Source organism: Musca autumnalis, unplaced genomic scaffold, assembly GCF_047663935.1.
Source record: "Musca autumnalis isolate F117 unplaced genomic scaffold, ASM4766393v1 scaffold_4, whole genome shotgun sequence".
In the NCBI taxonomy this organism is placed as follows: domain Eukaryota; kingdom Metazoa; phylum Arthropoda; class Insecta; order Diptera; family Muscidae; genus Musca; species Musca autumnalis.
In genome coordinates this window covers 82,960,590-82,974,021 of record NW_027411977.1, presented here as the reverse complement: position 1 = coordinate 82,974,021, position 13,432 = coordinate 82,960,590, and the positions used below count along the sequence as shown (strand labels likewise).

At 38.2% G+C, this 13,432-nt stretch overlaps 1 protein-coding gene across 1 annotated transcript in view; it reads right to left on the bottom strand.

Moving 5' to 3' along the window:
• Nucleotides 1–211: 211 nt before the first annotated feature.
• LOC141401520 (G-protein coupled receptor dmsr-1-like) overlaps nt 212–13,432 on the bottom strand; it is a 400,810-nt gene continuing 387,589 nt past the window's right edge. Inside the window, exon 8 of the mRNA XM_073981806.1 lies at nt 212–607. Within this exon, the coding sequence (XP_073837907.1) occupies nt 306–607 (302 nt within the window). The 3' untranslated portion in view covers nt 212–305. The remainder of the gene's footprint in view (nt 608–13,432) is intronic.

The window sequence follows — 13,432 nt, the reverse complement described above, 5'->3', positions numbered from 1 at the left end:
CTATGTGTTCGCTTGACTTTTACTTCGTAGTCATTGTCATTATCCTCAATGGGATAATTTTTTTCGCTGTCACATACTGGTTCTTCTTCCTTTCCTCTTATTGGGATTTCCCCTTGCTTCTGTGTTTGACACATTGTATTATCAACTAGATTCTTATTACTACTAACCTTATCTTGTATAGGACATATAACTAAATCTACATTAGCTGCTGTATTATCGCCTACTGCAATATGGCTTTGTTGTGTCGCCTTTTGGGTCATAGTAGTTTTCCACGATGACCTAAGTAGCAGTTGTTTGGCTTTATGCTACACATTTGTTACCTGCGTTGTTGTCATTTGATTTTGTTCTATCACACAGCTTTTGCTAACTTCATCACGTCGAATGCCATTTGTTGCAAGTCCTTGACCGCAGCCTCGATTACTCTGACGACCAGGACGATTTATGCCACCAGCCATTGTCTCATCATCTTGCGCTACAGGTAACCATCTGTCGAGAAATTTCGGGCGAAATAGTAGAGTAAATGTTGTGCGAAATTGTCGACTCATTGAACAGTAGAGAATGAAATTAATGCTGGAGTTGATGAGCGCCATAATGTCCATGATGTCGCCTAGAAATGGAAAACAAAGTATATGCAGGTGGAATATGTTAGTATAGGGCAATAGATTTAAATTAAAATCAATGTCTTTATAATCTATCAATGTGATTGCATATTTTCTTTTCGATATTCAAAAAGAATTTCGTGTAAAAAGTTAACTAAAATATTTTGATAAATAAAATTCTACTTTAATGGGGTGGACACTTCTGGTCGGCTTTAATCTAACAAAATCCAGGATGTAGTTTCAGCACTAAAACAGTATCAGTTGGATTTGCCGACAGAGGTATACCCTCAACCTGTGTGAATTGAAATTTCCCAAAAAAACGTATGTATTTAGGGGGTATTCACTATTTTGTCCGAACATAATTTAAGTTCGAAGAAACTTTCTGAAACCAAATTTCAGCCAGATTAAGAGTACCGAAAATCGGGCGGTACCATTCTATGGCGGCTATATAAAACATAGACCCTACAGACAATTCTTTGCAAGAATATTGTATATCCCCAATGGAAATTGAATACGATCTTTTTTCAGCAAAAATACTCATTACAAAACCCCCTAAGTTTGAACAAAATATTAAGGAATAAGTGGTTATTTTTTGGCCATGCGAATTAGATTGTTATTTTTTGGTCACTTGAATAAGTGGTTATGTAAGCAGTCACGACTTTTAGTAACAACTTTTATAAGTGACCCAAAAAATAACTACCAATTTCGAGCGACATGCCCTTGTTAATATAATTGACTAGTAGGACGTTTTGTAATGAGTATTTTTGCTGGGTTAAACTGTTTTAATAATATATTAATTAACTAAAGCTCTTTTACGATTTTTTCGGTGTGAGCGGAAATATTTAGAGGCGAAAATGTCTTGACAATTCAAAAAATAACATTATTGGGTTTCTCTGAAGACCCGAAACTAATGTATAAAATATTATTGCATTTAAAATATTAATAAATTGGACATCAGAGACTTTAATTATCAACAAAATTCAAGATCCATTCTATTCTAGTATAAATAACCTCAAATTAACGATAATTTAGATTGGATTTTCTGATAACTTGTAGTGTATTTTTTTTCAATTATTGTCTACAAAAATATGTCTGCACCTTTACTCCATAGCGGAGCACTTGACAAATTCTTCATGAACTGTTGCTTAATGCAAATCTCCCAAGAAATTCCCAATTTGCAAATATTGTCCAGAAAGAGAAACAAAAAAACAACGAAATGGTCAAAACAAGGACAACATTAAAAAAACAATGGCCATCTGATGGTCTTTAAGTTTTTTGTTTACTTGGAGACACTTCTCCAAAGAAAACAGCACAAGTGGACGAACACGTAAGATGCCTTTTTGCGGTCTACAAATTGTCCATAAAAATAACGATGTTTTTCAAATTTGCGTAAAATGTCAACAAACATATCCTCTGGGCTTATGAAGGCATCGTTTCTGTGTTGTTGTCGTTGTTTCTTTCTCTTTTTCATTTCATTATTTTTTCAATTTGTAGATAACAAGTTGAACAGCAACAACAACAGCGACAAGAACTTTGCATTAAAATGTGTAGTTGACATGAAACAACCTTCGTTAGTATCTATTTTCATGTTGACCGGATAAGGGATGGATGGATTTGACACTGTGTGACGGAATTAGGAAACCACCACAATCAGTTTAAATTTGTTACATGAAACCCCCATCCAAACCTGTTAGACCATCCTGCATGAAGAAAACTTTTAAAATATATATTCAATACAGCAGCGTTAGGTGAATGCTAATCGAAGTAAAAGAAAGTCATTTTGAGGACTAAAATTGCAATGTAGTCATGAATAATTTTACTGAAATACTTTTAATGCCAAGCGGATTCAAAATAATTGGAATTTTGAAATAAAATGTTCTATCAACAACTTCGAGAAGAGCCAGAAATTAAGGTTACTGTTGATGAAAATATCAATTTATGATCAACCCAAAATCTTCATCTGGTTCTTATCACCTAAACCCCTCTTCACAACATTTCATACCCACTAATCATAATTATCATCACTAAATTCTACCTCATCAACTAAAACATCATTATCAACAACTTCATCAAGGTCAATCAACATGACGTCATCATCATCATAGCTAGTCTCATCATAACTGCCGCCAATACCTTCCCAGCAAAATTTGAAGGAAGGGGTTCCATGTGATGACGTGATTTCATGGCATCTTTTGCATTAGTTCAAAGGAAGTCGTGAAAGATCCGATATTTTCATCAGCATTTGAAGCCATGCAAAGGAAGTCGTGAAAGATCCGATCTTTTCATCAGCATTTGAACCCATTCCATCGATCCAATAGAGATGAATTTTGTGTTTTTATATATACACATTTTTCTAAATATATAAGATTAATTATTAACAATAGGCTTCCTGTTGTCGCAGACTCGAAATCACAACCAACGTTGTTAAAACTTTCGTCGTAATGATAATGTCATTGCAAAGGGTTGGTGAAAATGACATGCCAAAGCATTGGTGAAAATTACATGTCAAAGCATTGGTGTAAATGACATGCTTTGAAACCAAAAAATGAATAGCATCTTTTGGGGTCCACGCTCATACAAAATTCATCGATGAAGATGCTAAAAAGATGACATGCCAGATCACTTGCACCCATGATTGAATGGCATCTATGGCATCGAACATTTTGCTGGGTTATTGCCTACAACAAACATCACCTTCAATAAAGCAACTACAACTTTTACAAACAATAATTATAATTTATTATTTGGTTCACTTTCCTTAATTCTATTCTTTATTATTTCATAATTTACATAAAGTCAAATATTTAATATTTTATTATTTTTATTATACCCTCCACCATAGGATGGGGGTATATTAAGTTTGTCATTCCGTTTCTAACTACTCGAAATAATCATTGTAGACCCCAAAAACTATATATAGTCTTGATCAGCGTGCGATTCTACATCGATATAGCCATGTCCGTCCGTCCGTCTGTGGAAATCACTCTAGCGTCCGAACGGATTGACTTAGGTGGATGAAATTTTGGGAAAATCTAGGACTTTTGGTATTGAAAGCGGGCTATGTAGGTCCACGCTTTTGTATAGCCCCCATACAAAATGACGCGTGACGCGTCGTCGTTTTTAGGAATTTTTAAGATATTTGTCCCATTTTACCACCGAATTGGTTGCAATTTTCTCCAGAGGCCAAAAAACATTCCTACCAAATTTGGTTTATATAGGTCCACGTTTTGGTGTAGCCCCCATATAACGCCCCATATAAAGTACGCGTCATTTTAATATATTTTGAATGTAGTAGTCCCATTTGGCAACAGAATCGGTTGTAACTTTGTATTTTGTGTTTCCAGAGGCTAAGAAACATTTCTACTATAAAATGTTTACATAGGTCCACGTTTTGATATAGCCCCCATGGGACGATATCTCCCGATTTTCTGTATTTTGAAGGTTTTAGCCTCATTATCACACCGAAAGGGCTGAAATTTGGTATTAAGTCTTCGTTGGGGGTATAAAACTGTCCCCTAGAAATTTGTAGGTATAGGTCCACGCCATCATATAGGCCCCATACACGCAGAGAAAAAATATGATTAATCCAACAATATTCAAAGAGCAAAATATGTATTGCAAAGATATTGTTAAAATTCAAATGTAGTATTGTGATTCCAACAATTGGGTTTTGTTAAATCCAAAAATAGTTTTTGTCAACTGGACAATAGTTCTCTCTTTTCTTCAACAATTTTTTCTCTTCTCTCGCTATTCGATGCCGTGTTGACAAAAACAATTATGGTGAGTTTTGTTTGTATGACATGATGCCTTTATCTTTGTTTTTGTGTGTATGTATACCAACAATGAGACTCTTGTTTTTATTTGTCTCTGTTTTGTTTCATTCTTCTATCTTCATTGTGCTTTGAGGTATGGGTTATACCGGAGTTTGTTATGGTGTTTAATTATTCCTTATGTTGTGGTGGGTGCTTGTGGCTTTTTGTTTGTCTTTGTTGTCAGTCAGCAAACCATGTATTGTGTTCATCAATGATTGCAATATTATACGCGACATTTATATCCAAGTTATGCGAAAAGTGTATATGAGAAGTATATACACTCAAATCAAAAATTTCTGGGCTGGTTTTCTGGGTTGACAATACTTTTTGTAAACAAAATTAGATTATGATAGTTCCTACAATCGGTATTGTTAACGATTTTTACAATATTGCGGAAATTCGAAAGTTGTTTTTGTTTTCTATGTTTGGAACAAAAGATGGTATTTTTGGATTTGGATTACAATGTTTGAACAAAACAAATACATTTTTGGAACCAAATCAGATATTTTTGTTCCAACAAAAGCGAAAAATATTTTTTCTCTGCGTGTAGAACGGTACCTTCCGATTTTCGGTATTTTGAAGTTTGTGGCCAATTTAATCCACCGAAATGGCTGAAATTTGTGGTGGAGGGTATAAAAAGTTCGGCCCGACCGAACTTAACGCTTTTCTTACTTGTTTAAATTAATTTTCATTAATTTGCCCTAAATTTCAAATAATTAGTATTTTGCAACTTTTAATACCAAGCGGCTTCCATAAGTGCACCTGGCTGTCTCCAGATCAGAAAACAAGAAATCAAATTGATCCGAGGAGCGAACATAGACTCAGACCACTACCTTGTTGCAGCAAAGAAACGCACCCTGTTAAACGTAGCAAACAAAGTACGAACAGACACAACACGAAAGTTTGACATCGGTAAGCTGCAATCACAACAGATAGCCACAGCATATTCCACTCAATTAACCCAATTGCTTAATCAAAGCACTCTTCATCCCGATAACATATCAGCGCAATGGCAAAGCATTGCCCACTCCATGCAAACAACCGCAAAATCCATACTTGGATACCAGAGACCTCCACCAAGGAATCTATGGTTTAATCAGGAGTGTCGTGCTGCTACTGAAGAGAAAAATGCGGCATATAGGGCAACATTAAAATCCGTAGCAACGCGAAGCGCACGAGATAGGTATCGGCAGAAAAAAGAGAGGAGAAACGTCTTTTCCTCAAGAAAAAGAAAAATGTGGTAAAGCGGGAGTGTGAAAAAATCGAGAAGTACAGGAGCCAGAATGAAGTCCGAAAATTCTACCAAAGAGTGGCGCATCAAACTGATGGCTTTTGTACAGGCACCTCCTCCTGTAAAGACCAGCAAGGTAATTTGGTAACTGATACAGATAGTGTGCTCAGGATATGGAAAGAACATTTTTCAAATCTGTTGGTATAAAATAGCAGCGAAGAATACTATTAATGTATATCGCACTGGTAAAGACAGTAGCCAACAGATGCTACTTTGGGTTAAGTAAGCAGTTTAAAAACAATGCCACATCTCGTCAAACAAAAATAACGCTTTACAAAACACTGGTACTACCCGTGCTGATGTATGGTTCCGAAGCCTGGGTACTTGCGCAAACAGACATGGCAGTGCTTGGCGTGTTTGAGAGAAAAAATGTTCGAAAGATCTACGGACCGATATGCGTTGACGGTGAATATCGATGACGCATGAACCACGAGCTGTATCAGCTCTATATGTATCAGAATATAGTTAAACGTATCAAGATGCAGCGATTGCGTTGGCTAGGCCATATCATAAGAATGAGCGATGATGAACCCGCTAAAAAGGCGTATAAATATGGGCCGCTTGGCGGTGCATGCAGAATTGGCCAGGAATAGATGACGAAAAAAGTGGATGAATAGATGAAAAGGCGCGGTATTCCAGAAAGCGAAGCACGAAACAGAGAGAATTGGAGATCTTTTCTTAGTTCGGTCTATGGAACAAATGTTCTGTAATGGGCCAGCTAAGTAAGTAATAAAAACATATAATTTTGTACGTTTAAATCAATAATAACGGACTTTTACTAGGTAATAAACTGATACAAAAAATAATCGAATTTATATTAAGGGTTTCGACCACTTTAAGACCGGGTGCAGCTCCCTGGCTACCAAATTTACTTCTTATATTCCTCCACTGAGATATTGGCCTGACCAAAACATGGACCTACATTGACAAGTTTTGGCGCAGAAATTTTGTGACCACTGGGAACCTCCAAAATCCGCAAAATATCTTTAAAACGCAGGCAACGTTATATGGGGGATATATCAAAATAAGGACCTATGTTGACAAGTTTTAGTGCAGAATTTTTGTGACCACTGCCCTGCAGAAATGCAGCTATAGTTCTCAAAATACCTAAAACCTGACCTATGTTGACAATTTTTGATGGAGAAGTTTTGTTATCACTAGCAACCTCAAATTTCAAATCCGGACAAACCTGCAGCTAAAATCCTGAAAATTCCTAAGATTAGGAGTTACCGCTAAATGTGAGCTACAACAAAACGTTTACCTATGTTGACAATTTTTGATGGAAATGTTTTGTGATCACTGGAAACCTCAAATATCGAATTATAGACAGTTCGGACAAAAATGCAACTAAAATCCTCAAAATCACAAAACCACTTGGAACAAATTTAAATGGAAGTTTTAAATCTATCCGGTATTGCCCAAGTTTTGGTATTTAGTCTTTGTTGTGGGTATAAAAGTTTCCCAAGGTGCTCTTGAAACAAATTAAAATGGAAGGTGCTTACACCTGGGAAGTTTTTGCGGATTCTGAAACTACAATATTCATAGATAAGAAAAATCGAAAAACAAAAAAATCGCTGGAGCGCGATTTAAATTGAAATTTTTAAGGGTTTTTTTAGGTTTTCACGATTTTGCTTGGAAACCGCAAGTCCTATCCAAATGGGACTAAAGAAAATGTAGCAGCAGCGAAAATTCTGTACAAGATTGGCTGACTGATATTTTCCTAGGTTTTACCATTTTTGAGATGTAGAGGTTCAGATTAAGCATTCAGGTTTTTTCTCAGGATTTAGCTTGAAAACCGCAAATCCTTTCAAAATGGGACTAAAGAATATGTCGTAGCTGTGAATTTTTGTGTTCCTAGAAGTTGGAAAACTTAAATCTATCCGGTATTGCCCCAGTTTACCGATCAATATGGAAAATTTGTAAATATAAGCTATTTTGATGGGAATGTTATCAATTCTTATATACTACTCCTGCTATAACTTTTTTCTTATTCACTTCAACACAGTTCGTGGTGGAGGGTACAAAAACTTCGACCGAACTTAACGCCGTTCTTACTTGATCTTCTTACAAACAAGAATTTAATTTAAATCAAAGTGTTTCTACTGTCCACCATAGTCGCAGTGAGAAGTTGTATATTTGCCAATTTATTATCTTTATTTTGGCAATCTTTATCTAAACGTATTAATCAAAGTCACACAAATACAGGTGGTTTTTTGGTAGATCGATTTCTTCGAAAGAAAAAAAAGCATGATGTTTTACAAAGAAAACTTGAAACTTCTACTGAATAGACTTTGCCGCCATGGAGTGATTCAACTTTTCTTTACACATTATTCCAATAAAAGTTTTTGATGTGTTGTGTTTTTTCCTTGGTCAATGATTATTTTCCACTTAACTTTATAGACAAAAATACATACACACAAATGAAAAAAAAAAAACGTTAAAATTGAACTAATTCAGGGAATGGAATCGCTTTATTGACTCCCACAATAAGTTTTTTTTTCGTGGCAAGTCCATACTTCTTAAGATAATTATCCTAATGCTGGAAAAACCTTACTACGGTCCTAATCTAAAATAGCTAGTGTGCAATATAACTTGACAAGGGATTTTCCGATTTTTTCCAAATGTTACCCATCGTAATAATTTTTCCAAAATAGTACTTCTCGAATATGGAAAATTAATTCGAATATAATTCAACTACATTTAGAAGTATGGATGAGTACTCGAAGGAATTTCTAGAAAAAAAACATAGCTAAGCTTAGCGATGCTTGGGACGGCATCGGCCTGAGGCTGATCCCGGCCCAAGAAATCCCGATGAGACCTCGTGCCAGAGTTTGGTTGCCCAAGATAGAGTGCGACGGAACCAAGCTGCTGAAATGTCTGGCGAAAATGAACAAAGATGTTCCGATTGACGAGTGGTCCGTAATCGCCAATATAACAGCATGAGCTTAGTTCTCTCAATTACTGAGGCCGGAGTAGAGGCTCTCGAAAGATTGGGGAACAAGTTGTTCTTTGGCATAAGGGAAGCCAAAGTCAAAATACTACGCCCACATGGCCCGAATGGCGAAGACGATGAGGTTGACATTGACGATGCCGGTAAGCTGCTTGACAACATGCAGCTAGAGGGGCCATCCACATCTTCACCCAATAAAAAATGATGTTTAAGGTCGTGCAGATCAATCTGAAGCACTCGAGATTCGCTTCAGATAACCTGTGGATCCTTCTGGTTGAGGAGGATCTAGACATAGGCATCATCCAGGAGCCCTACGTTTACGATAACGTAGTAAAAGGCTTGGATAACAGAGGTTACAACACCATATACATGAAGGATAATGGTAAGCCTAGATAATGTATAATTGTTAAAAACACCACAAACGCTTTCTTATGTCCCCAGTTTAGCACAGCGGACTTCACCGTTGCAAGAGTGGAACTGGAAAACGGTAAGCAGTTCCTTATTGCCTCTTGGTACATGGCCCACTCAAGGGAAGCTCCACCAAGCGAGGTCTCGAGCTTCATGGGGGCCATTCTACCACACGACACTATAATCATTGGCTGCGACGCTAACGCAAGACATACCCTTTGGGGCAGCACTGAAACAAACGACAGAGGTGAGTCAGTTTTAGATTTCATAAATACTAACAACCTCACAATATGCAACAGAGGTACTAACCCAACTTTTGTATTTCCAAGCTCGGAGAACTTTAGGGGGTGGCAGGATGTCATCGATCTCACGCTAGTATCAGACAGACGACAAATTGAAATAGATAACTGGATAGTATCCGATAAGAGGTCCTTTTCAGATCACAATTGGATACTATTCAACATATCTGAAAAGGCAACGGCCACTAAATGTTTTCGCAATCCTAAAAGAACGAACTGGGAAAAGTTCAAAAGGGTTCTGAAAGACAAACTTCCAAATATTCCACATGCAGATGAAACCACAGCAGATATAGAAAAGGCTGTATCCATTCTAGAGAAATCCTTAGATACAGCTTTTAAAGTCTCATTCCCATTGACGCGTTAAAGAAACATTATCCACCATGGTGGACGTCCGAGCTATCAAGGCTAAGAAAACAATCACGAAAAGCATTCAACGTCAGCTACCAAAGCGGATCCTGGCAGCCATATAAGAATAAGCTTAAGGAATACAAAAAAGCAATAGCCAAGGCAAAAAAACAATCCTGGATTGAATTCAATGGATCTCTAGATAGCACCAAAGATACAGCCAGATTAAGCAAAGTTATGGCAAAGGGTCACTCAAATCCCACCTACATAAAGAGAAATAACGGTACCTGGTCAGAAAACTCGGCCGAATCTCTTGAAATCCTTCTTACGACGCACTTCCCCGGTTGCACGGATAGAACCATCGAAGAGCAAACCAATACAGCTATAAATAAAGACAACATTGAAGCCGAAAAGATAATAAGTCCGAGTAAAGTCACATGGGCTAACAGCTTCTCTCCCTACAAATCTCCGGGGCCAGATGGCATTATACCAAAAATGCTTCAAAGCGCGGAGAGCATAATTAACCCTTGGTTAGTACACATCTACAGTAGATGTCTATCCCTAAACTACGTCGCTACGAGTTGGAGACAGATAAAGGTTGTTTTCATACCCAAAGCTGGAAAACGTAGTCACGAAAATGCTAAAGACTTTAGACCCATAAGTCTCTCATCATTTCTGCTTAAAACACTCGAAAGGCTCATCGACGTGTATATTCGAGAAAAGATGGAGAACTCAAATAACATATACAATAACAAGTCAACACGCTTACCTTAAAGGACGCTCGACAGACACAGCCCTACATGAAGTCGTTAGGACTATTGAGATGTCCTTTGAGCACAAACAATACACCTTAGCCGCTTTCTTGGATATAGAAGGCTCTTTCAACAACGTTAGCACCTCAGCAATAGAACAAGCTCTATATAACTTCGGCGTGGAACCATTCATCAGTGGTTGGATTACCACCATGCTGCAGAGTAGAGTCATTTATGCCACACTGGGAAATAGCATGCTGTCGAAGCACGTAAATCGAGGAACCCCACAGGGAGGGGTGATCTCGCCACTGCTTTGGCTCCTTGTGATTAATGAAATCCTAAGCAAACTTGACCATATGGGGATTAAGGTGGTTGCTTACGCGGACGATGTGGTAATGCTCGTCTCTGGTTTATTTCCGTCCGTGCTGAGTGACATCATGAGCGGAGCCCTGAAATCACTGGATACTTGGGCCACAAGTAGTGGTCTGGGGTGAATCCAGGGAAGACTGAGATGGTGCTATTTACTACAAAAACCAAATATGCAATCACCAATCTTCCTCGACTACGAGGTCAAGCAATACCACTATCAGATCACGCCAAATACCTAGGCGTTATCCTAGATTCAAAACTGTCATGGAAACGTAACATGGAACATCGTGCTCATAAAGTAACCGTTGCATACTACACATGTCACAAAATGTTTGGGAGCCGCTGGGGTCTCAAACCCAAAATGGTGTTATGGATGTACACCAGCATAATAAGACCAATACTCACATATGGAACACTAGTTTGGTGGCCAACACTGGGAAAGAAAACTATACAGCATACAAAGATCGGCATGCATCGGGGTGACAGGGGCAATGAGAACTTGTCCGGCTGAAGCCCTCAATACAATGATGCATATACTGCCGATAGATCTACACATCAAAGCAACTGCGGCCTGCAATGCTGCAAGGCTACGTGCTCTAGGAACGTGGAGAGACAGTGCTTACGGACATGCCTGTGTGCTTCTCAAACTACCAAAAAAAAATAGCAACTAATGCTGATTACTGCACACCTGCAATAACTTTTGATCAGCCTTTTAAAGTTAAATTTCCAAGCAGGAAAGAATGGAAAAATAGAACTCCACTGACGGGGTACGACATCACTGTATACACGGACGGCTCTAAGATGAATTGTGGAGTCGGCTCTGGTGTCTACTCAGAAGAAGCAAACATATCTAAATTCACAAAGCTACCTGAAGATTGCAGTGTTTTTCAGGCGGAGATACTGGCTATAAAGGAAGCTTGTAATATACTTCTACAGCACCCCTCACCAAACTCAATAGGAATTTTTGTCGACAGTCAAGCGGCGCTCCTAGCATTGAAGTCAAACATTGTCACATCAAAGCTGGTGAAGGAATGTAAAGAAGAACTTGCTAAGCTAGGGCTTCTGACCAGAGTAGTTCTTACTTGGATCCCAGGTCATAAGGGTCTTGTTGGAAACGAAAAAGCAGACGAACTAGCTAGAGCGGGATCTGCCTCTAACGAACTTCCAAGGGCGTCAGTCGCAACACCAATGGGAGTAGTTAAAGGGGATATCTTCAAATACTATCTTCCACAAGCAGAGATCAGATGGGACAAGACTGAAACCTGCAAAATATCAAAATCTACATGGCCACACTACAACATCAAACTTACAAATTTCCTGATTAGCCAAAATCGACGGAACCTGGCAAGACTAATTGCGGTGCTAACCGGTCATTGGGCCATTGGTAACCATGCAAAGCGCTTACATATTCCACACAATGACTACTGTCGCAGCTGCGGAAACGAAGAAGAGGAAGAAACGGTTGAACACCTCCTCTGCTCCTGCCCTGCACAATTGCAAAGAAGATTTAAAACTCTTGGACGACCGTTCCTACACGATCTTGCTGAGACAACCGAACTAGGTCTAGGGGACCTTCTGAGATTTCTCAATTTATCAGGCTGGATATAATTTACCAACATACTATAACGGAATAACAATCTCTACCCGAGTGGTGTGGTTTTCAAAACGGTATATTTTAACATACTAATTGAGGCAATGAAGATTATAGCCACCACGTAAACCAACCAACCAACATTTAGAAGTCGGGACGAGGCCGACTATGCATTCCCTACACAGAGTTGCATAAGATTTTCGCTGTAAACATGTCTATACTAAAGTTATCAGCCACCATGGTTTTTAACCAAAATAATTACAAAGAGAGCCCAAAATTTAAATATCAGACAAGTAAGCCACGGCTATAGTCGGACGGGGCCGACCATATGATACCCTACACCACTATCCCTGGGAATTAGCTTTCCACAAATCAAACTCTCTTTATGGAACAAATAAACCTATTGTAAGAAATAACTTTGTGGATTCAGGCACAGTATCACACCAAGCTGAAATCTATATATATATAAATGGTGTAAAAAATGTATAGTAATTCATAAAATGAGAACGGCTAGGCCGATTTCTGTAAAATTTTTTGTCAGTTATTCGTATTTTCGAGGAGAAGGTCTTTGCGGAAGAAAATTTTAAAAAATCTCTCTGGAAAAGTCGGAAAATTGGAAAAATCGAAAATTGAGTTTTTGTATGAAATTTTATTCCTTAATAGGGAGACGAAGTTCGCCGGGTCCGCTAGTAATAATATAATAATTGTTTCAAAAACATCCCAGAAGGGACTACGGATCATCGCCAATAAAAATAGGGACCTATTCTGGCCTGAACCCGTCCTCCATACAAAATTTCGTGACGATCGGTCCATAATTGCGGCCTGGAGTTTGATTACAATTTATAATGGACAGACGGAAGGAACACATCTCAAAATCGCTTTATCTAGTCGAGGTATGAAGATTTGTATTCCAAATTGGGGTCTCCGACGAACATTTCGCGGTGTTACATGAATTGTTACCAAAACAAACTTATAATACCCTTTCCACATAGTGGTGTACGGTATAATGAAGCAGA